General features: G+C 42.6%; 1 protein-coding gene across 1 annotated transcript; it reads left to right on the top strand.

Annotated features, from left to right (window-relative positions):
• The first annotated feature begins 902 nt into the window (after window positions 1-902).
• On the top strand, window positions 903-24543 carry LOC140756984 (uncharacterized). Its single transcript, XM_073092529.1, has 17 exons — window positions 903-1038; window positions 3558-3639; window positions 5176-5277; window positions 6141-6250; window positions 8369-8485; window positions 8989-9753; window positions 10256-10710; window positions 11652-11799; window positions 12388-12475; window positions 13163-13284; window positions 13835-13951; window positions 15203-15325; window positions 15921-16076; window positions 17129-17272; window positions 18100-18242; window positions 22962-23064; window positions 23611-24543. Exons 1-17 carry the CDS (start codon window positions 1000-1002, stop codon window positions 23911-23913), a joined length of 3117 nt encoding a protein of 1038 aa, XP_072948630.1. The 5' UTR covers window positions 903-999; the 3' UTR covers window positions 23914-24543.
• Window positions 24544-25356: the final 813 nt, after the last annotated feature.

Raw genomic sequence — 25356 nt, 5'->3', positions numbered from 1 at the left:
GATTATTGTTAAAAATTTTCAATTAATCGGAAAGTTCAAAGTGGCTAAAAATCGAGTGCAAAGATTCCGTTACATACATACATACATGTCAACATAGCAGGTCAAGCTAATAAAAGCGTGCTTATGAAATCATGCTTAACACAGAATATTTAATGTTAACATTAATGTCCAGGCATAACTAGTTATTCAGCCGACACTGGACTTTCTGTTTCGTTCTAATTTCGGTCCGAAACCGAATATTTTGAGTTTCTATATAGGTTACTATACTTTTTAATTTTGAGTATAGCTGAACATAAATCCGAAGGTTAACGTTTGTATGCTTCACTTAAGCCGAAAGGTTCAGCCGATTTCCAGCCAAAACGAAATTCTTATCCAAAATCGATACCGAAACTTCGGTGCATCAATATAGATGATTATCGCCAGGTGATAAGTCATATGCGAGTCTCGTAGGATATAATCGTAGGCGAGATTTTAGTTCTCCCCTGTGTGTAATAATTTTGATACGATTATGTTATGGCGATTATTGCTTGTGATAGTTGCTTACGATTTCCCAACCCGAAACGTGCGAGAAACTCTCTCCATCTTAATGGCTCTTTAAGGCAAAAACAGGGGTGGTGGTGGTGCTGCTTGAGGCGAATCACAAAGTATTCTACAATATTTACCTTCTAACTAGAAATAATATACCGACATCTACCGATGTACAACTTAATTAATTTTATAAATTATTGATTTTTATATTAAATATGTATTATACCTATTTAAATAAAATGAAAATAAGGACCTTTATCCTTCAAAATTAGGAATTTATTTAATTAAAAATATTGAACAAGCATAAAAGTAACTTTTGTTTTCGTTTGGTTTCGTTAGTCAGTGCAAGTATCCGACCGTCGTCCGCCATCATTCCGACATTCATCATATCAATGGCGCCAGCGAATGTTCTTGCAACATCGTAGCGTGACAAGTCATGTCAATTTTGTCCATGATACATGAGAAAATCCAATGGCAGATTCGTTTTTCGGGTTCGATACTTCGTTATCGGTAAGTCCAGCTACAGTTTAGCCTCTCAAACCCGTTAAATATGGTGAGATAAGTCTTATTTACGTGCACGATATGTGCCAGCATGCCAATGGTGAGTCTGTAATTATTTTGTTATTTCGTCGATTATAACCCTTTCTCCCAACATATTTTGGGTTAAACTAAGTTTAGAACACGGTGTTGTGTTGTGTGTGTGCCGTGGAAGCTTCTAGAAGTACTTTTTCGGTACAAGTATTTCAAAATACCACCTGTCTATTTTGTAAAGTTAGTCTTTCATACGTATAAATGTTATAGGAACTTGTTTATTAAAGTCAATACTCGACCACTTAGTCATATGTACTTTTAAACTTACACAATATAACATTGTATGTTTTAACACACTCGGTATTTAGTAAATATGAGAATTTCTTGGAAATGTCTTACGTTTTTTCCTATTTCCAATGAAATAGTGTTCAGTGTTTCCTGTTAAACTTTAGTTTTGTAAAGTTTTAAAAGTATTTATTGTACTAAACAGGAAATCTAGTACTGAAATGAAATGAATAATGCTTTCTACACTCATAGCACGACAATAGGAATTTTCCTGTGTGCAATGGACAAACACAAAGGTGACACAATCACCCATACTCAAAATAAAAATCTAAATTCATCGTTTAGATGTTGCTTTGGCTGGGTATTGAAGCTGGAACCCAGTGTATCAGACCTGTATGCTAACAGCTTCACCATGCGGTTATATATTGTTTACATTTCATATTAAAAAAGTGTTATGGTTCAGTTGTATGTATGTGTTATAGGCAAACTCCGAAGCTCCGGCGCTCCTAGGTTGGACTGGTCAATCCTCAGGTCAGACTGAATGACTTAGTCAAAGCCCAAACAAATGTAAATTTTCGGCCTTTGACTAAACAATTTTCGTCAAACCTGGGAGAGACTAATTTGGTCAGGCAAACGTCAAAACACAATTTTATTAAATCGGGGTTTGACGAGTCAAACTCCGATATAGGTATGAAGTGTCTTATCTTCGTATATTTGGAAGCATTTTATCATTTAAGCAGCTTTCAAGTCTTAAGAACCGCTTAACTCTGCCAGTTCTGACATCTGATTGATCAGCTTACGTGATTTTCACTTTTATATTTGAGATGCTTTGAGAGAATGCCGTGTGGCATTAGTCCCACCTTTTGTACGATGTGCAATAAAGTATAAAATAAATAAATAAATGATTTGGAATATACGGAGGTTAGTTTGTAAGATTAGGTATAAAAAAATAACATTTTTAAAATTTTTATGTTTATTGTTTTAATAATTAAAAAAAACCTAACCTAACCTAACCTAACCTAACCTCACTCATCTTCAATTTTACACAATTACACGCCCGCACGCTCAATGAACGAACATGAAATGACAAAACAATCGGTCGGAACACCGCGAGAGACATTATGAACCTGTTTAAACATGTTCAGATCAACGTTTGACCGAGTTTTGCAGTCGCTTCTAGGATTGACTAGGCCAAAACCGAAACAGAATAATTTACTTTCGACGTTTGACTGAAAAGTTAGGAGCTCCTGGGTTTGACTAAAAATACTTCAGGCAAAGGGCGAAATTGAAATGTATTTCGGGGATTGCCTGATGGCTTTGGCCAAACCTAGGATAAACCAGTCCTTCCGCGAAGAGACTGTGTATCGGACTTTGACTATAACATATGCATAATTGTAATATCTGTTTTTGATTTCAGTCACATTTTGAGCTAAAATAACTTATATATTGTCTTAATTTGGATGTTACTTTATACATTATATTTGCATGGTACTTGAAGAATTTATATTTATGTGTAATGATATATCTTCTATACTTGTTTAATATGTAACTAAAACTATTAATCATAAGTTCTTCATTCCAATATAATTGTGTACTATGTCCATATATTTAAGTAAACATTATGCCTAGTACATTTTAAATATGTTCTGATATTTAAATTTTGTTATTACTATTTTTTTAAAGGTTGGTTTAGCAAACTACCATACTGTCTATCTAATGGTAAACTTTATTGAGAACAGGAGATACCTGCAGCCAATCATAGATGCATGACCACTCTAAATCTTTCCATGGAACTAGAAAACTAAAATTCAAATGCTTCCAAAATGTAAGAACTGCTTTGCGCTTTGCTATATGTGTGATGGTGGTACCTACCTGGTTGAACAATATTGGATCTAACTCCTCCCAAAAGTGGACGGGTGTTGAGGGCCTGCGCTGTCTTCGTCCCACTCATACCTACAATTAGCTGTATACTCGTAGCGAACTAGAAGTTTGGCGCGGCCTCTACCAGAGTACTGCTATGATATATGACACAAAGAATCTGCTGGTTTTATAGAATTTTATCACACAAGATGCAAAGGGCAATGTTTTTCGTGTGTCTATACATATTTGCATTCTTTAGCCTGCCTTGTGGCCCAAATGACAATCTAATCTAACATATGAGCTATATATTAAGTAGTCAGTTTTCTCACATTGTGTTGTTTCTTTATTTTCAGAACTTAAATGACGATGAAGGTGGGGGTGAGCCTTCAGAAGATGAATATGATGCACTCAATGATGAGACGTTTGGGCAGGACTGTGAGTATTTAACTATTTATAAACACTTTTCATTTTTCTTTAACTATTTTTATGAGCTATTTTTTTTTTATAATGTAGAAGTAGCAGACGAGCATGCAGTCCACCTGATGGTAAGTGGCTACTGCCGCCCATGGACATTTCTAATCAACGGCAGATAGGATTAGATATTCCTACCTGAGGTCGGCCACAGATGCGCCGCTACCCCTGAGGACTAAGCTGGAACGCCTCGAAAAAGTTTGTCTCCCTTACCACACCCTTCAAACCGGAACACAGCAGCGCCTAACACTGCTGTTATTAGGCAGAAATAGTTGTGGCGGTGGTGCCGCCGGAGTCGAACCACAAAGGGTTCTACCACCTGCAAAAATAGGCATCAATATGTAGATAAGACTACCTAATATTGAAAAATTTACAAGTTGCATGTGTGCAGTGAAAACACCATGGACTTACTCATTAATTATCGTTAACTTATCATTTAATGACTTATTAGTACATTACGTCTGAATTCATACATTAGGTCATATGAATAAGTCATTAAATAATAAGTCAAGAATAATAAATGAGTAAGTCAATGGGTTTTTGTGCGGCACACATGCAACTTCTGAATTTTTAAGTAGCCCACACACCTAAGAGTACAAATAGCTGAATGTATAATAGCTATGATGTGTATTTTTGATTTGTTAACTTATTGACACATGATACAATATATATATTGCTATAGGCTCAATCATATTGGGTGATTTAACAGGTGATTCCATAAATCTCCATACAGGAACTTTCATATAGGTACTACTTATTATTTTGGGGTAACATGTAATATATATTTCTATTAATCAACTGTCTATTGTATGTTTCTATTTATATCACATGAGCATGTCCACCTGATGGTAAGTCACTGTCGTATGGACATCTGTTACCAACTCATATAGAACAGGTTCTACCTGAAGCCGATTACAGATGCATTATAGCTTGTGAAGACTAAGATAGTTGCCTCATGTAAGTCAGCAGTCATCCACATTTTTCCACCAGAAAGCATAAGCAAACAGAAAAAAAAAATATATATATATATAATTTAGTAATCAGTGCTTAACGGTGCTGGTTTACAGCTACCTACTTTGTTAATTATATCTTTATGTATTATAATATCTCGCTGTGTAACTGTTTGTTAACCTAAATAAATTTAAAAAAAAAAAAAAACTCCTCTGAAGTAGGTTTGGCAATATTTGTAGTGACCACGCCAAACTGCTAGTCCGCTACGAATATAGAAACGAGTCGTGTCGCAATAGCAAATTGTAGATATTAGCGGGATGAAGACAGCGCGTGATCCCCCCGGCAACCGTCCGCTGTCCTCCTTCGCTGTGCTCTTACTTTGCTACGGAGTATATGCTTGTAGTTGTGTTCGACTGCATTGGCTCTCTGACTGACACCTGCTCGCATCGCAACTTCAGAGCGGACTAGAAGTTTGGCGCGGACCTTCGTGATTACCACCTAACCTATGTTTTCTTTACCTTTTTAACACATTACCATATTTGTTCTCAGCGGAGGACTTCGACTGGGAGGTGGAACATGAGCACCTCGCGGAGCAGCTCGAGAGCAGCCGGCGGTCGAACGCGACCTTCGACGACGTGGACACGAGGCTTGGTGAGTTTTGTGGGTTTTGTCATAATTGCCACGAGAATTGGTCTTCTCTCTCGTGTCTACCTGTGGTAGAACTGATTGTGAAACAGTGCAATAAGTTTTTTTGTTGTATAAGTGCGAAAGAGATGGGAAGAGAGGTATTTCTTTTCTGTTTATATCTAAAGCGTTGTTCAAGGGCTGTCATTTACTTCTTAGTTTCTTCTCATAAAAAATAAAATTCTGCATTGCGAAATAGATAATATATATATATATATGTATGTATGTGGTACTGTATTTTATTATGCAGAGGTTTCACATTTTCAATAAAAATCCTACCGATTCCAATAAAAGAGCTTCAACCTGAAAACGATACCTCTCTCGAATTATTCTGATTCTATCACTTTTCTTTTGTTATGTTTTATATTGTTCATTCATATAATAATTGTGTTTAAGGAAGTTGTAAAGGAAAGAATTTAAGTTTTAAGGTAGTAGTAAACTCAGTGGTTCGATTCGGCACCACCGCCACACCTATTTATTTATTTTAATTTATTTATTTAATAAGGTTTGCCAACAATTGTTACACGAAATGTATTATAAATAATTACAAAACAATGGTCTTATGCTACGTGCACAACCGATTACAGCGTAACGTTTGTGCCTAATGACAGCGTTTAACGTATGTTATCGTGCCTCGGAGCTATCTCCCTTACTGGTAAGGGAGATAGCTCCGAGGCATTCCAACTTGTTCTCAAGGGTCTGCAACTGTAGCCAACCAGATGTAGGAATCTAATATTTTAGAGATGATCCCAGGTGGGCGACAGTAGCCGCTTACCATCAGGATTTGCTACTTTTATATTTAAATAAATATGGATTGATAAATTCCACAGAGGCCTCACTGTGCAAGCTAGTATTGGACGAGACGGACGCGCCGCAGCCGCGCGTCATCGGCTCCAGCGTCTGGCGGCACGATGGCATCGGCCTGGCCAGCGTGGCCACGGTGAGTATATACCGCGTACAACTGCTAGTCCGCTCCGAATGTAGAAATGAATCGCGTCGCCATAGCAAATTGTATGACTACACCTGCGAGCAACAACTTCAGAGCGGACTAGCAGTTTGGCTAAGATATAACCTACTTATTTAGAGAGGGGCCCCATTAGTGCGTTGCATTGCGTCGCGACTGATCAACGCGTTGTATGGACACATTGCGTTGCATCGCATTGTCACAACATATCAACCGCCCGCTTCGTCTCTTGTCCGTAGATCCGTTATAAATTTTCGGGCGACGAAGCAACGCTTTAATGCCACATTAATCCATCAAAAAAAAAAGTTAAAAAATCGAAACGATGACGTTGCAGCGATGCAACACGACGCAACGCATTCAAGGGGCCTCAGTAATATTATGTTTATAGCACTCTGTGACCTAAACCCGCATTTTAGCTACGCATTTCTGTGTCCAAAGTAGCCGATTTTTACACCATACGAATATTAATACACTACCCTCACAGTTGTAAAAAATAAACATAGCTATGAACGTTTCATACTTTTAAATGCCATTTAAAATTTAAAAGTGAGTAATGAGTATTTTGTTTAAAGCTATAATTATTTTAATATTTTATTTTGGACGTATTTATAAATGTTTTTGCAATTGTGTACATACTAAGCAATAGCATCACTATAAGACTAACTGTTGGGCTTTATCGAATTTTATTGTTTGTTTTGACTGTGTATTTTCGCTACACACCATAGTAGGAGATATTTAAATTAGGAGTCATTATCAAAATTAGCCATAATACTACTCCAGTAGAATCTCGACTAAGCGACCTACTCGTATTTGTTGTCGTATTGGTGGCATTCGGATTATCGGAAACTTGGATAATTGAGTTTATGAAGAAAAGCTATTTAAACCGATTTAGGAAGGTGATGTTTTTCGACTATATGTTTGTTACGTATGTATTTTTCATTCTTTGGCAAACTCAAACGACTTCATTAATTTTGATACATGATGTGTCGTTGGATTCGTCTTAATTGTGGCGATAACATAGGTTATATTTTTAACAATCGGGTTTTTGTTTTTTATAGTAACTATTTTGTTGCGATTTGGCGACTTTCCGGAATTTAAATGCACATGTCACACAAAATATGGCTGATCTGTAAGGGTTATTACAAAGTTACTTGTTCACGTTTCACAATCCGAATAATCGTGAATATTTATAACTGAGGTCCGGATAATCGATTTTCTACTGTATCACTAGTATTAGTTATGTACATTATGTGATTGCTTATCATATGTTTCTTTAATACGTTTAGGTGGAATTCCCGTTATAAGTCATTGGTCTAGACTCCTGTATGTAGCCTAAATGGCTTGATAGATTTCGACGTATGTGTGGTGTTAGCTTTGTCTTTATCACAAGAGCAGAATAATTACTAACTTTTCGAAATTTCAATGGTTTTGGTTGTGTCACATTTTTATTGCTTTTTTAGTTCATAATTTTTAGTTTCAATCATTTATAAGTTTCAAAATAATTATCATATTTTTTCATATTTCTTCACAAGCATAAGCGGGTTTATGTCACACGAGCTATAAAATAGTATACGATACTTGTGACAAAAGTAGCCTATTATCTGCACGGCGTTTAGCACCCTCGCTGCGCTCGGGCGCTAACTTCACGCCGTGCAAAAATAGGCTACTTTGGCCACGCGTATCGTAATGTACTATTATATATACACAGCTACAGCCTATATGTAACATTAAGTGGAAATTGTTTATTGTCGGTGTTTTGATTTTTTAAATAAATTCGTTGGATTCCTACATAGTTATTATATGTAATGATGCAGTTTTTGTGTTTATCAACTCTGCTGCGTAACTCTTTACATCGTTTTGCTATTTATTATAGTTTGTATTTGGATAACGCGGATGACCACGCGTATTTAAAAAAATCACCCCGTATGTTTAAAACTTTAAATCTAACGATAGGTTTAACAATTATTTTATTAACAATTGGTCAAGAGAACTAAGAAGAAATAATTTACATTATTAAATTAAATTGTTTATTTAAGAATATTAATGCTTTGATTAAAGAAATATGAAGTAAAAGAATTATTTGAATGTTTCCAGCCGGTACCTACCATCAAGAACGTATGCACGGTCGAGGAGTTGGAGCGTCAGCTCCGTCAGAATCAGAATCAGAACCAGAATCAGGTGCAGGCGAACTTCGCGATGACGTACTTCCAGGTAAATATACCCGACTGTCTATATGTGTGCATATACGTATGTGGTTATGTATGTATGTCTGTCAAACGTCTTGATGGATTTTAATATACTATGAGGTGTCGTTGGATTTATCCAAATTGTTGGCTTAACATAGGCTATCATTTTACGTAGTTGAGCTATTTAACTTTTAAAAAATGAGAATATTATTTCTCGCATAAATGGGGGTAAGACAGACATTGAGAATTTAAAAGACAAGCCATGCGCGATAATATGAGATTTGAGTGTGTGTGTTGATGATGTCATAGTGTATTGTTTGTGAAAGAACTATTATCAGATTATAATTGTAGCTTGTAATTATTGTAATTTAGTTTAAAAAGAACTTTAAAAAAATGAAATATCGAAATATATTGCTTTCACTTTATCTTCTACCTATAGAACTGGATTTAGTTTCAAGTCCTTCTTTGGTTACTTTTAAGTCACAATTATTTACTAATTACTTACATATATAAATATGTTTCTTACAGCCAAGATTTCCACCAGTCATCTTGCAACGACCACCAGGACTCCAAGCGCCCGTGCCTTTACCATTCGCGCCACAACAACCAATGGCGCATAATATGAACCAAATGAACCAATCATTAAACAAAATCATCGGCCCTAACACCCACAACCAGATGGGGCAACCCAACCAAATGATGAACCACATGCCGGTCAACCAAATGGGCCAGAACGTGAACCAAATGCCCCAAAACATGAACCAAATGGGGCAAAATGTGAATCAATTCATGCAAAACGCGAACCAGATGAATCAATTCCAGAATAACCAAATGGGACAAGGTTTGATGTCCTCGAACATGAATGTACATCAAATGAATCAGAATAACCAATTGATCCCGAATTCGATGAACCCAAACGTGGGGCAAATGGGCCAAAATATGAACCAAAACATGAATATGGGTCAACCGAACATGAATCAAATGAATCAGAATTTAAATCAAATCGGGCCGAACATGAACCACCATCAAATGGGGCAAAACATGAATCAGATGAACCAAAACATGGGGCAAATGGGCCAAAACATGGGGCAAATGGGCCAGAACATGAACCAAATGGGTCAAATGAATCAGATGGGTCAGAATCAGATGATGCCCAATGGGAACCAGTTTGGGCAAATGAACCAGTTCCCGCATATGATGGGGCAACCGAGGATGATGGCGCCACCGCCTGGGATGGCTATGCCTAGGCAGAATTTCAGCCCGAATATGAATCAATTCAATCCGAATTTTCGGGTAAGAATCTGTTGTTTTATTAGCGTTGTTGTTATCTCTTTGTTTGTTTGTACAACAATATAATTATCGCTGTGTACTTAAAGCGCGTTAGTAATAATCAAACTTGAATAATTTTTGGTCACCAAAGTCTGCAATAAGTTCCAAATTTTGAACATGTGCTAAAACTTGTGAAGTATTTTTTTTATATATGTTATTAATGCGATCTGTTTCGTGTGAACATTTAGCAAAGATTTATGAATTCATGCAATATACGTACTTAGTTTGAAGTTTATTAATAAAATTGTCTAAAATATATCTGAAACCAATGAAATTTTTATGTAATTCTTAGATACTTAAAATCATAAAGGTGTAAGATCTTTATTATTTCTCTTTAAGAGTTGCAAAATTCCCTTACAGAGAAAAAAATATATAAATAACACTGATATAAGCCGTACAGAAAAAAATATCGAAAAATAACTACCAAATTATTATATTTAATTAAATATTGGTTTTTTTATTCCAGGGCCCATCAATTCCACCTAAACCGAACGAGCAACCAATGAACCAGCAACCGCTCAACCAACAAATGAACCAACCGCTCAACCAACAAATGAACCAACCAGTCAACCATCCAAACCAGAGCCTAATAATGATGAAGAACCAACCGACCAACCCTAAACCAAACACACCGAACAAGGTGATACAGAAACCAACGCAGAACATACCGATTCCGGTTAAAGTTCAGAAAACTCGGATATATAATAATAAGAACTTAACACCACCTGCGTCGGTGACACAGCCGTTATCCTCGCAAAGTTTGGTGCAAATCATACAGAATACTCATCCAATGCTGCAATTCAATAACAGTTTCCACAACGCAAGCCATCATCCGATGCTGAATAGGAACTTGTTTAACCAATTTAACAATGTGCCGATGTTTGCTAATCGACCGAATGGGACTTTTGTTAATACTAGCAGGTGAGCTACGCACATATTTCTGTCACACCTATTTCTGCCTCATAACGGTAGTGGTAACCGCTGCTGTGTTCTGGTTTGAAGGGTGTGGTAAGGGAGACATATTTTTCCGAGGTGTTCCAGCTTAGCCCTCAGGGGTAGCGGCGCATCTTTGGCCGACCTCAGGTACGAATATCTAATCCTATCTGGGGTTGATTACAGATGTCCATGGGCGGCAGGAGCCACTTACCATCGGGCGGACTGCATGCTTGTCTGCTACTCCTATATAATAAAAAAAAATATAAGATTGTTAACCATAATATAATCATATGTTCAGCATCATCAACCCATTACTGTCCCACTGCTGGGTAGGGTAGGGGTAGGGGTGGGTAGGGGTCGCCCCTCATAATTACAAAGATTAGGCCATCGTCCACCATGCTGAACAAATGCGTATTGTTAGACTTCACCTACCTTTGAGAACCTTTTTTTTTAAGATTTATCAGATATGCATGACTTGCTTCAAATGGTGAAGGATAACATCGTGAGGAAACCTGCATACCCTGAGAGATTTATATAAAAAAAATCTCAAAGGTATATGAAGTCTACCAATACACACTTGGCCAGTGCGGTGGACTATGGCCTATCTTTTTTGATCTGAGAGGATTCCTATGCCCAGCAGTGGGACGGTAATGGGTTGATGACGATAGTAAATATTGCAAATGATCATGGTGATAATGATAATGACGTTGATGATCCATAGCGAAACACCTTGTGAAGTGGTGGTAGTTGTGTTGACATTCAAAAAGTGCATTGTAGAGAACCTATTATGATTTGATTTGAAGATGATGATAATGATGATGTTGTTGATATTGTTGACAATGTCGATGATGATAATGAGAGTAAAACATGTATCATGAATAATGTTAATCTTTAATAATAATGAGATGATGATGATATTTTTCCAGGCATTCAAACGGTGATGACAGCAGCCTCTGCAGCGATACAGACGAGTATGCTGGGCTAATGACTCCGCGGGAGAAGCAGTGGCTCATCAATATACAGATGTTGCAACTCAATACCGGAACACCGTATATACACGACTTTTATTATACGGTCAGTTTCTGAAGTAGTTTCTTCATATATTAATTTGCTATTTATAGAAAGAAGAAAGAAAGAAAGGAAATAATTTATTCTGCAAAAAAATATACAATAAACACAAATATAAATTATACAATGTTTTGTCTGCCAAAGATCTTCTTTTGATTATTCCTGCAGATGCTTGTTATTGATAATCAATCCGTCCCAAGTTTTATATAGCAAAGATTTGACAATGTCTAGTATGTATGTGAAAATTTGACAATGTCTACTATCAAGAAATTGTTAAATTGTTAATTGTTGATCTTTGGTAGGCAAAATGTTGAATAGATCGATTATTAATAGCGGGTGTAAGTTTGTTTGTACCCGATTGTTGAGGTTAATGTTTTTCAAACATATATATGAATATATGTGTGTCTTATTTTTTCTTTTTTTGGCATACTCAGCACAAACATCTCAACTGATTTTTATATGAGGTGTGATTAGATTGGACTAAATTGTAGGAGTGACATAGGCTATATTTTTTACTTATTAGGTTAGGTTAGATTAAGTGAGGGAATATACAATCTCATGAGGTATTATTGAAAATTGATTAAATCTTTCCAGGTATTCTTAGAGAGACAGGCCAGTAAAGAAAAAGAAGGTGTGAAAGAAGCTCATAAGGCTAATCAACAGAATCATCCCTTCTATAGTGGTGAGTAATTACATTTAAGGGTTGTCTAATTCGTGACTGTTGTTGTTAAGCTATAACAGTCCCACTGATGGGCATGGATGCACTATACTGGACAAGTGCAGATTGGTAGACTTCTCATTTATTTACTCTTAAAGATTCTTTAAAAGGAAATCTCTTAAAAAATTTTTTTTTTTAAGAATTTAGGTGTATAGTTGAATACAAACTCGCAATATTTTAGTTTACCGTTGAAATAGGTGAAGTTAATTTCTAATAAGTAATAACTTTGAAATATTAGTGATCTAGAAGACGAATCGTTTAGCTCTTTATAAAGAAGGCGAACACTTCATTTGCACTTTGTTTTTTTACATAACTTATTGTATTTTTCATTAGTTGAGTTTTGTGAGTTTCTAACTCACAAAATTTTTTCATTCACTATTTACCAAAATAGGTGATAATTCATTTCTAATAATTAAAAAAATAATAATCTAGGATTTGAATCGTCAAGCCTTGATTGAGACAGCGAACACTGCTTTCGTATACTCCGCGCCAAACTGCTAGTCCGCTCTGAAGTTGTTGCTCGCAGGTGTAGTCATACAATTTGCTATGGCGACGCGATTCATTTCTATATTCGGAGCGGACTAGCAGTTTTACGGACTATACTTATATCACTGTTGTTGTATATTATCTATTTACATATTTACTTCGCAGCGGTGTCGAAACAAGACAGCGCTCGGGAAAGACGCAACTCCCACAGACATAACTCCACAAGTGAAGAAGCGCCGAGGACGTATGTGCCTACACAGTTTGAGAACTCCCTCGGGAAGCTACAGGTATGTAATGTAATTTTTTTATAGTATCAAATCAAAATCAAAATACTTTATTAGAATAACAAATTGTGTACATACTTATAAGTTGATGTTGGAAGACCCTTTTAAGTAAATATATATTTTTTTTTATAATTTAGGAGTAGCGGACGAGCATGCAGTTCACCTGATGATAAGTGGCTACTACCGCCCATAGACATCTGTAATCAACCCCAGATGGGATTAGATATTCCTACTTGAGGTCGGCCACAGATGCGCCGCTACCCCTGAGGACTAAGCTGGAACACCTCAGAAAAGTATGTCTCCCTTACCACACCCTTCAAACCAGAACACAACAGCGCTTTACACTATTATGAGGCGGAAATAGGTGTGGCGGTGGTGCCGCCGGAGTCGAACCACAGAGGGTTCGTCCACCTTCAAATACCACCTTCAAGTACCACTTTCCATGTACCTTTCGCCGAGGTAGATATACCGACGGTTACAAAGAATTTTCTAAAGCATCTACTTCGATTAATATATTTTTGATTTAATAACTCAATTCATTATTAATTTCCAGTGTGGCAGTGTGACTGCTCCAAGGAAGATCATAGACGTGGAGGTGGTGGCCGGTGAGCCGCCCTCAGGCAGGGCGTCCAGAGCGCCCAGTGTTGCTAGCACTACTAACCCTGCCGAGGTAACTACACTACTAATTAATTACCTTTTTATTAGGGTTCCGTACCCAAAGGTAAAAACGGAACCCTATTACTAAGACTGTCTGTCTGTCCGTCTCAGGGCTCTATCTCCGGTACCGTAAAAGATAGACACTTGGATTTTTTACAGAGGATGCATAACGATGGTCGCTATAACAACGAATACTAAAAAATAAAATATAGTTGACTAGTTATTGCCCGCGGCTTCGCCTGCGTTTTAAAGAAAGTAATATAACATACTAACATACATAAAACTGAAAATTCGTACCTTCAACTTTGCTAAAGATCATCACTTGATCAAATGCATAGTTTCAATTAATTCAGTAGATTCAATCCTTACTAATATCGATTAAAATAATCGATGTTTTAGGTCCAAAAGATCGATTCTCCGATTAATCGATCTTAGATCGCCATCCCTAGTTCCCGTGGGATTTTCGGGATAAAAACTATCCTATGTCCTTTCTCGGGTCTCAGACTATCTTTGTACAAAATTTCATTAAAATCAGTTCAGTGGTTTGGGCGTGAAGAAGAGACAACCAGACAGACAGACAGACAGACAGAGTTACTTTCGGATTTATAATATTAGTAAGGATTATTAAAGGGGGCTTCATACAACAAACCGGTACTTTTCGATATTTTTCGATCTAACTGTTAATGCGTTTACTTACTATAGCTTCTATTATAATAAAAACAAATAAGAATAATAAAATATATTTTAATATAGTAATTTTAATTTTGACCACGCTTTTACTAGCATGTCCTGTATGTATGTATGTATGAATGTATGTATGTAATTTTTACCCACTTTGAACGGTCCAATTAGTTTAAAATTTTGAATAATTATCAAGAACCGATGACAATACACGATTTAAATAATTTTATCTCATTCACCTCAGCAGGATCGTCAGGAATCAGCATTAACGATTTTCCTTGCGCGTTTCTAGCGTGGTTTTTAGTTTTTAAACTATAATTATATTTGTTGTTGTTGAGTTGTTTCATACGAGTAAATATTGTGACGACCATTTTTCTTGTTGTTCTTTTAATTCCTAGTAATATTATTGTAATAATGATTAGAAACTTAAGATTCTAATTACATTTTCGTATTGTTGCCATAAATGTTAAAAAAATAATCCATATTTCATGGTACGGCAGCCTGTGCAAGTTCTACTCATACTCTGCCAATTAAAAAAAAAATGGTATATCACTTTTTATTTATACTTGTTTTATTCTACCAGGTACCCAGAGAAGTGAGGCGGACGAAGCAACTACTGTTAGACATTGAGGCATTGTACCTCATCTTGTTGAGACTCGAAGAGCTAAATGACCCTTTGGCGATCTCCAATGCGCTCATATTGAAGGTAATTTCAATTTACCAATATAAGAACCCGTTTCTGTGAGTTAATAAATCAAATTGTACATAGTAAATATTGGTTGATCAATGCAATCATTCTTTGTACAAAATTTAATTCATTAGTTTAAATTAATCAATATGAATGAAGTTATTTTCCTACTACATTGAATGAATTAATTAATTTAATATTTTTTTTTTACATTTACGAACAGTGATATATTTCCTGTTTAAATTGATATTTCAATCAAGGAAATTAAATAAATAAACTTCATCATTTATTTATATGTAGTACATAATGTTACGTGTTTATTAAAAACAATTACATATCAATGACAATCAATATTGTTCAGAAATTATTGAAGGAAAATATATTTTCCAACATACTATGTATTTATGTATAGGCATATTTTCTTAAATTATATACATGATAAAATACTGTAGCCTTAATCATAAAACAAAAATATTTTAAATTTAATTTTTTTTACAATTTATGAATTTGACTTGTAGGTATTTAATTTCCGGATAACAGAGATCCGGATAATAGAGTTTCTACTGTATTTGTTTCATAAATTTTATGCATTTATGGTGTGATTGGTTTTCAGGAAAGAGAAGAGAAGCAGAAGCAGCAAGAAGCGGCCCAGAAGGAAGCGTTGGAGAACGAACAAGAGGAGGACTCGAATCTGTTTCTACGGAACATCGAGTCTGTACAACGGAGGAAGCAGGAGAGCCCCAAGAGCGAATGTATTGATAAAAGACAGGTATGTAAAGTGTGGAGTGATTGTTTTTACCACACTTTTATTAGCTTGACCTGTATGTATGTAACGGAATCTTTGAACTCGACTTTTACTCACTTTGAACGGTCCGATTAATTTAAAATTTTGAATAATTATCAACAACAGATGACAATACACGATTTTAATAATTTTATTCTGATGAGCAGGAGAGCTAGGAATAAGGGTTAACGATTTTCCTTGTGCGATTTTAGTGTCGTTGTTGTTGAAACTATAATTATTTTTAAGTGGAAATTCTTGAGATGTGCCTTGAGAAGAAGATTGTTTTTGTAACGGGATGGTAATGCTGGGAAACGGTTACGCTTGGGCGTTACGGTAATGGCGGGGTGGAATGGTGGGGCGTAAGGTTACATTAGTGATATTTAATTATCATCGATTTATAGATATGATATTAAAACAATACGATACGACGCACTACGAAACGACACGACACAACACGACACGATATTAGTATTTCTTTAAATTTTGTTTTGTAACGGTATAAATACTTGCGCGTGTATACATTTATTTATTTATTTATTTATTGCACCTCTATAAAAATAAAAAGATACAATAGGGCAAACTTAATGCCTGATGGCATTCTCTGCCAGTCAACCCTGGGTGGAAGGAGAGAATGGCGGCAGGTGTTAATTATATATACATAAAATAAATCATGTTATATATATATATAGTTCAGATATATATCAAAATATATAAATATATACAAATACATACATATTATATAAACTAAACAATACAGACATTGATTCACGCACTATTTTTCGTATACTTCAGAAGTAGCGAACGAGCATGAAGTGCACCTGATGGTAAGAGTCTACTGCTGATAAAATTAGAGTCCTACTTGAGATTGACCATAGATGCGCTGCTACCCCTGGGGACTAAGCTGGAACGCCTCGAATTTGAATCAAATTTCATAAATATTAGACGCAAACAAAAAAGCATTTTAACATAGAAATATTAAAGAAAACAATATTTTTCTTTACATAAGTATTATAAAAAAGTTTTTATATACTTTCCAGGTGGTGAACTTAGCGGTGAGTCAAAAACCGCCGCCGGTGAAGAACCTTCTAGACGAAGACAAGGATGATCTGCTGAACAAGATGTTCCTGGGTCTGCTGCACAGCGATCGGTTGCAACAGATGCTCACGGTCAGGAAGGGGCGGGTGAGTCGGTCTTTCGTTCAGTTGTTCATATGTTTATATTATTTTTTTGTCTGTTGACCAAATAATGTAATCGACAACTCCAAATACTTATGTGGTGTGTTTTCAAATAAAAAATATTATTGTGTGGAGAATCCATTATGAGATATGTTGATAAAAAAATTGACTTTTATAAATATTCCAACAGGAATTGATTATTATTGATCGACTCAATTCTAGCGTTATTAGTATGGAAGGCATATTTTGTTTATCATCATCTATTCGGTTCTTTCGTTAATTTGTTAGATTAATAAAAAATTAAAGATTCATTATTCTTACATTCATTCATTCAATTTATTTTTTCTGTATACATTCATTTAATCCACAGCTAGCCCCTCTTTTAATTTGTTTATGTGTTTATGATAATTCATTCATCATTTTTATTGTCATATAATATAATGTCATATAATGCAATCATTTGTTAGTTTTCATTCATCATGCATTTTTATTTGGTTATATGTCCACGCATAATACGTTATATAATTTGTCTCCACCTGTACTTACTTAATTCGTTCAACCATTCATTCATTCATTTGTAGGGATACAAACGATTCTACGAATCAAGTGCAATGCGCATGGTTTGCAATGGCGATCGTATTCGCTTGGTTCGTGGGAACGCTGAGTTACTAGTCTGCTCCCCACCCCCGAAACATATACCGGTGTCTTGGGTGACTAAATAAATGTAGTTAAAATTTAACATCTTTAATTATAATTCAAATTAATTTACTCCTAATTTCAACTCATATATATATATTGGCCTACACATTCATAAGTCGTCTATGTTCGCGCAGGCGCTGATCGCGCGCTTCGTGTCGCGCGCCCCGGCGTCGCACTCGCGCCTCCGCGCGCTGTGGTGCCGCGTGCTGCGCGCGCTGCCCGCCGCCGCGCGCCGCGGGGACGCCGGCCTGGCCGCGCTCGCGCACCACTACCGCAGGTACTGTGCCCGGGGGACGGGACGCGACGGGACGCCGGCCTGGCCGCGCTCGCGCACCACTACCGCAGGTACTGTGCCCGGGGGACGGGACGGGACGCCGGCCTGGCCGCGCTCGCGCACCACTACCGCAGGTACTGTGCCCGGGGGACGGGACGCGACGGGACGCCGGCCTGGCCGCGCTCGCGCACCACTACCGCAGGTACTGTGCCCGGGGGACGGGACGGGACGCCGGCCTGGCCGCGCTCGCGCACCACTACCGCAGGTACTGTGCCCGGGGGACGGGACGGGACGGGACGCCGGCCTGGCCGCGCTCGCGCACCACTACCGCAGGTACTGTGCCCGGGGGACGGGACGGGACGCCGGCCTGGCCGCACTCGCGCACCACTACCGCAGGTACTGTGCCCGGGGGACGGGACGGGACGGGACGCCGGCCTGGCCGCGCTCGCGCACCACTACCGCAGGTACTGTGCCCGGGGGACGGGACGGGACGGGACGCCGGCCTGGCCGCGCTCGCGCACCACTACCGCAGGTACTGTGCCCGGGGGACGGGACGGGACGGGACGGGACTGGACGGGAAGGGACGGGACGGGACGCCGGCCTGGCCGCGCTCGCGCACCACTACCGCAGGTACTGTGCCCGGGGGACGGGACGGGACGGGACGCCGGCCTGGCCGCGCTCGCGCACCACTACCGCAGGTACTGTGCCCGGGGGACGGGACGGGACGGGACGCCGGCCTGGCCGCGCTCGCGCACCACTACCGCAGGTACTGTGCCCGGGGGACGGGACGGGACGGGACGGGACTGGACGGGAAGGGACGGGACGGGACGCCGGCCTGGCCGCGCTCGCGCACCACTACCGCAGGTACTGTGCCCGGGGGACGGGACGGGACGGGACGCCGGCCTGGCCGCGCTCGCGCACCACTACCGCAGGTACTGTGCCCGGGGGACGGGACGGGACGGGACGGGACGGGACTGGACGGGAAGGGACGGGACGGGACGCCGGCCTGGCCGCGCTCGCGCACCACTACCGCAGGTACTGTGCCCGGGGGACGGGACGGGACGGGACGCCGGCCTGGCCGCGCTCGCGCACCACTACCGCAGGTACTGTGCCCGGGGGACGGGACGGGACGGGACGCCGGCCTGGCCGCGCTCGCGCACCACTACCGCAGGTACTGTGCCCGGGGGACGGGACGGGACGGGACGGGACTGGACGGGAAGGGACGGGACGGGACGCCGGCCTGGCCGCGCTCGCGCACCACTACCGCAGGTACTGTGCCCGGGGGACGGGACGGGACGGGACGCCGGCCTGGCCGCGCTCGCGCACCACTACCGCAGGTACTGTGCCCGGGGGACGGGACGGGACGGGACGGGACTGGACGGGAAGGGACGGGACGGGACGCCGGCCTGGCCGCGCTCGCGCACCACTACCGCAGGTACTGTGCCCGGGGGACGGGACGGGACGGGACGCCGGCCTGGCCGCGCTCGCGCACCACTACCGCAGGTACTGTGCCCGGGGGACGGGACGGGACGGGACGGGACTGGACGGGAAGGGACGGGACGGGACGCCGGCCTGGCCGCGCTCGCGCACCACTACCGCAGGTACTGTGCCCGGGGGACGGGACGGGACGGGACGCCGGCCTGGCCGCGCTCGCGCACCACTACCGCAGGTACTGTGCCCGGGGGACGGGACGGGACGCCGGCCTGGCCGCGCTCGCGCACCACTACCGCAGGTACTGTGCCCGGGGGACGGGACGGGACGGGACGGGACTGGACGGGAAGGGACGGGACGGGACGCCGGCCTGGCCGCGCTCGCGCACCACTACCGCAGGTACTGTGCCCGGGGGACGGGACGGGACGCCGGCCTGGCCGCGCTCGCGCACCACTACCGCAGGTACTGTGCCCGGGGGACGGGACGGGACGGGACGCCGGCCTGGCCGCGCTCGCGCACCACTACCGCAGGTACTGTGCCCGGGGGACGGGACGGGACGGGACGGGACTGGACGGGAAGGGACGGGACGGGACGCCGGCCTGGCCGCGCTCGCGCACCACTACCGCAGGTACTGTGCCCGGGGGACGGGACGGGACGCCGGCCTGGCCGCGCTCGCGCACCACTACCGCAGGTACTGTGCCCGGGGGACGGGACGGGACGGGACGCCGGCCTGGCCGCGCTCGCGCACCACTACCGCAGGTACTGTGCCCGGGGGACGGGACGGGACGCCGGCCTGGCCGCACTCGCGCACCACTACCGCAGGTACTGTGCCCGGGGGACGGGACGGGACGGGACGGGACTGGACGGGAAGGGACGGGACGGGACGCCGGCCTGGCCGCGCTCGCGCACCACTACCGCAGGTACTGTGCCCGGGGGACGGGACGGGACGGGACGGGACTGGACGGGAAGGGACGGGACGGGACGCCGGCCTGGCCGCGCTCGCGCACCACTACCGCAGGTACTGTGCCCGGGGGACGGGACGGGACGGGACGCCGGCCTGGCCGCACTCGCGCACCACTACCGCAGGTACTGTGCCCGGGGGACGGGACGGGACGGGACGGGACTGGACGGGAAGGGACGGGACGGGACGCCGGCCTGGCCGCGCTCGCGCACCACTACCGCAGGTACTGTGCCCGGGGGACGGGACGGGACGGGACGCCGGCCTGGCCGCACTCGCGCACCACTACCGCAGGTACTGTGCCCGGGGGACGGGACGGGACGGGACGGGACTGGACGGGAAGGGACGGGACGGGACGCCGGCCTGGCCGCGCTCGCGCACCACTACCGCAGGTACTGTGCCCGGGGGACGGGACGGGACGGGACGCCGGCCTGGCCGCACTCGCGCACCACTACCGCAGGTACTGTGCCCGGGGGACGGGACGGGACGGGACGCCGGCCTGGCCGCACTCGCGCACCACTACCGCAGGTACTGTGCCCGGGGGACGGGACGGGACGGGACGGGACTGGACGGGAAGGGACGGGACGGGACGCCGGCCTGGCCGCGCTCGCGCACCACTACCGCAGGTACTGTGCCCGGGGGACGGGACGGGACGCCGGCCTGGCCGCGCTCGCGCACCACTACCGCAGGTACTGTGCCCGGGGGACGGGACGGGACGGGACGGGACTGGACGGGAAGGGACGGGACGGGACGCCGGCCTGGCCGCGCTCGCGCACCACTACCGCAGGTACTGTGCCCGGGGGACGGGACGGGACGGGACGGGACTGGACGGGAAGGGACGGGACGGGACGCCGGCCTGGCCGCGCTCGCGCACCACTACCGCAGGTACTGTGCCCGGGGGACGGGACGGGACGGGACGGGACTGGACGGGAAGGGACGGGACGGGACGCCGGCCTGGCCGTGCTCGCGCACCACTACCGCAGGTACTGTGCCCGGGGGACGGGACGGGACGGGACGGGACTGGACGGGAAGGGACGGGACGGGACGCCGGCCTGGCCGTGCTCGCGCACCACTACCGCAGGTACTGTGCCCGGGGGACGGGACGGGACGGGACGGGACTGGACGGGAAGGGACGGGACGGGACGCCGGCCTGGCCGTGCTCGCGCACCACTACCGCAGGTACTGTGCCCGGGGGACGGGACGGGACGGGACGGGACTGGACGGGAAGGGACGGGACGGGACGCCGGCCTGGCCGTGCTCGCGCACCACTACCGCAGGTACCGTGCGCGGAGGACGGGACGGGACGGGGCCCGTGTCGCGCGCTATGTGCCGCGCGCCGCGGGGACGCCAGGCTGACCGCGCTCGCGCACCACTACCGCAGGTACCGGTCTCGGAGGTGGCAGAACCCTTTGTGGTTCCACTCCGGCGGCACCACCGCCACACCTATTTCTGTTGTAACAGCAGTGTAGCGCTGCTGTGTTCCGGTTTGAAGGGTGTGGTAAGGGAGAGAGGCTTTTCCGAGGCGTTCCAGCATTTCAGTTTTTCCTCAGGGGTAGCGTCGCATCTGTGGCCGACCTCGAGTAGGAATATCTTATCCTATCTGGGGTTAATTACAGATGTCCATGGGCGGCAGAAGCCACTTAACATCAGGTGGACTGCATGCCGGTCTGCTACTCCATATGATATACATATAAAAAAAGGTACCGTGCGCGGAGGCCGGGACGAGACGAGACGGGAAGGGACGAGACGGGATGGAACAGGACGGGACGAGGCCCGTGTCGGCTCGGACTGAACGTAACAAAAGAGGACGTGATGACCCGAGACGAGACGTAACCACACAGAGCGGAAAAGAGGGTTCGTGTTGCATATGCGTCTTTGTCTGCTGTGGTTCCGCGTGGGGATGAGACCACATAGAACAAGATGGAGGTTAGGTGGGCTGAGCTTAACTAAGATGAGGTCAGGTGAGGTGACATAAGATGACATGACGTGACGTGAGATGATGAGTGATGACGTGAGATGAGATGGGATAAAGTAAGGTGGTTCCGTGACGCGTAGTAAGATGAATTAAAATGTGCTAAAATGGGCTGAGATCAGATGAGATGATGTAAGGAGTCATGCGATAAGTTGAGATGAGATGGACAATTTGTCAGTCATAATACATTTCCTTATAATATTACCGGATCCCAACACTCCTAAACCGAATACAACAAGATACGATACGTGTACTGAGGATAGGATAAATGAAAGAAAAAGACGAATTTTCAGAAAATTACACAAAGTTCCAAAGTTTCCAAAGTTCTCTAAAATATAACTGAAACAATATTTATCAACAGGTACGTTCAGAACACGACGGGCTGGTCGGCGGTGATGGAGTCCTGCGGGCTCCTCTCGGAAGCCCTGGATCCCGCCAGGACGCCCTATGTGCTAACATCGTGTGTGAGTATCAGATATTTAGTTAGTTATTTAGTAGGTTAACTAAACTAGACGTCATAACTACTACAGAAAAAAAATGCCGTTGAACAATTGTATATTTCTGCCTTATAATAGCAATGTAGCGCTGCTGTGTTCTGGTTTAAAGGGGGCTAAGGGGCATATACTTAACTGAGGCGTTCTTAGTAACTTAGTATTCAGGGATAGGTACGATTGTAGCCGGGAGTCTAATCTTATCTGGGGTTGATTACAGATGTCCATGGGCGGCAGTAGCCACTTACCATCAGGTGGACTGCATGCTCGTCTGCTACTCCTATATTATAAAACAGTTATTTTTATGAGATTTTGGCTTTTTTTTATTATTTAATTCAATCAGTAATCTGCGGCACGGCACGGCAGTGCCTCGCCAAGTCGAGCAAACACATATAATTGACGGCAAGGACTTAATTCTTTTCTCGAAGCATTCCAGGAATTTTCGACCCCTTTTAACTTCGTTGTTCGTTTAGATAATGATGTCGTAATTATTAAATATATTTTTGTTTCCTTCCCCAGCTCACCTTAAGCTGCGTTTGTGCACTATTCGAGCGCGCGGTGATACTAGTGAACACACCAGACGCCACTTCCAACGAACGACAATGGTATAAATTCTTGAAAACATTAGCAAGAGCCCTGAAAAACACAACTTTGACAGTCGCAAGACCCGTAGAGCCTCTCACGGAGGAGAAATTACTATTTCACTTGAGGCAATTAGAATCTAGGTCTACTATAGAGATATTGCAACGTGGCAAAGCCGCGGAGTTTGTGGATTTGACAAAATCGGACGTCTCCGCACTGTTGGTCAAACATTTGTGCTGATTGGACGTATTGGTGGCTAGTGTTGTTCGGTTTGTACAAATATTTGACCCAATTTGGTTGATTGTGAAATGTTGGTCGAATATTTGGATGTTAAGGAAGATAGTATTTGCTGATTTTGAATATTGACTTGAAATATTTGCTGATTGTGGGGATATTTGTGTTGGCTATGACAATGCTTGCGATTGTGTCGAATATTCGTGTTTCAATAGTCGTGACCAACTCTTGAATTTGATGAAAAGTTTGCCCAAAACAACGTCGATACGAAAACAGTCTTCCTACTAACGAAATGTTTGTCAAATGTTTGCCGACGTTCGGTGACTGACGATATTGGCCGAATGTTTGAACAAATGTTTGACACATTACAGCGAGTATGTGAACTTTTATGTTTGACTGACATGTGTTTTACATACATTACATGTAAATTATAATTATATAGTTTTAACTTTTTTGGTCCCATTTTTTGTTGTGGTCTGATGGCTATCTAACGGATAGATTTGAAAAAAAGTAATATACGATCTATCTTGACTTAAACTATATTATTGTGGTCTAACGACTTCAACTCACGGATAGATTTTAAAAACAAAAGTAATATTCGATCTATCTTTAAACAAAAAGTAAATTAAAAATCCATTAAGATCAAATTTTTTATTGAGACAAAACATATTTTTTATTGAAATAATAAAGCAAAATTAAAGAATTTCTTCTTCTTTAAATTTTCGTAAATATATTTTTTTTTAATTACTGTGAAGCCATCCGTTGGGATATTAAGTGAAACATTTTAATTTAAACTTTACTGATGAAAATGCCTCAATTTCGATTTGTAGCTCATTTTTCGGCTTGTAGCTCTTTTATCACGGACACTTATGAACACTACGGTCATTTCTTACAGAGAAATGCCGCAATACATCGGATTGTAATTGTAGCTCTTTTCTCAGTTTGTAGCTCTTTAAGCTCAGATACTCGTATTACGTTGTTTCAATATCAATATAATATCAATGTTTAAAAGCCAAAACGCGCTCTCGGTTACAATTTCGACCATTTCCCAATAACCTTTTCTCTTTACCCAATATTTCAGTTCACGAATTGTGGCTCAAACTGAACTTGATACCCTCTTGGTTTTATTAATTTTCATCTAAATAAGTCCAGTCTTACCCCTTCCCCTTCCTAAAAAATACAATACTTCAACTATTGCAAAATTTTAGCATAATCATTTCCAAAAACCATTTTGTTTTTTTCTCAATCCATTTTGTGTTGTTTTAAAGATCATTAATAGCTAGCAAACAAAAAACTAATATAAAAATCATTTGCTTTAACGGTGAAATAAACTGTCCGAAATACCTTAGAATTCTTTAAAAAGTTTTCAAAGGTGTGTGAAGTCTACCAAAACACTTGGCCAGATGTGGACTATGGCCTAATCCTGAGAGACCCGTGCTCAGCATTGGG

The sequence above is a fragment of the Epargyreus clarus genome, unplaced genomic scaffold (genome assembly GCF_041222505.1).
Source record: "Epargyreus clarus isolate Ecla_fem2 unplaced genomic scaffold, WU_Ecla_fem_2.2 ptg000036l, whole genome shotgun sequence".
Taxonomy (NCBI): Eukaryota; Metazoa; Arthropoda; class Insecta; order Lepidoptera; family Hesperiidae; genus Epargyreus; species Epargyreus clarus.
This window is presented reverse-complemented; position numbering and strand designations above follow the sequence as displayed.

Coding starts and splice junctions, on each gene's coding strand:
- LOC140756984 (XM_073092529.1), top strand. CDS start 1,000: ATGGCAGATTCGTTTTTCGGGTTCGATACTTCGTTATCG. Junction 3,640..5,175: donor TGAGACGTTTGGGCAGGACT/GTGAGTATTTAA, acceptor ATTTGTTCTCAG/CGGAGGACTTCGACTGGGAG. Junction 8,486..8,988: donor TCGCGATGACGTACTTCCAG/GTAAATATACCC, acceptor TGTTTCTTACAG/CCAAGATTTCCACCAGTCAT.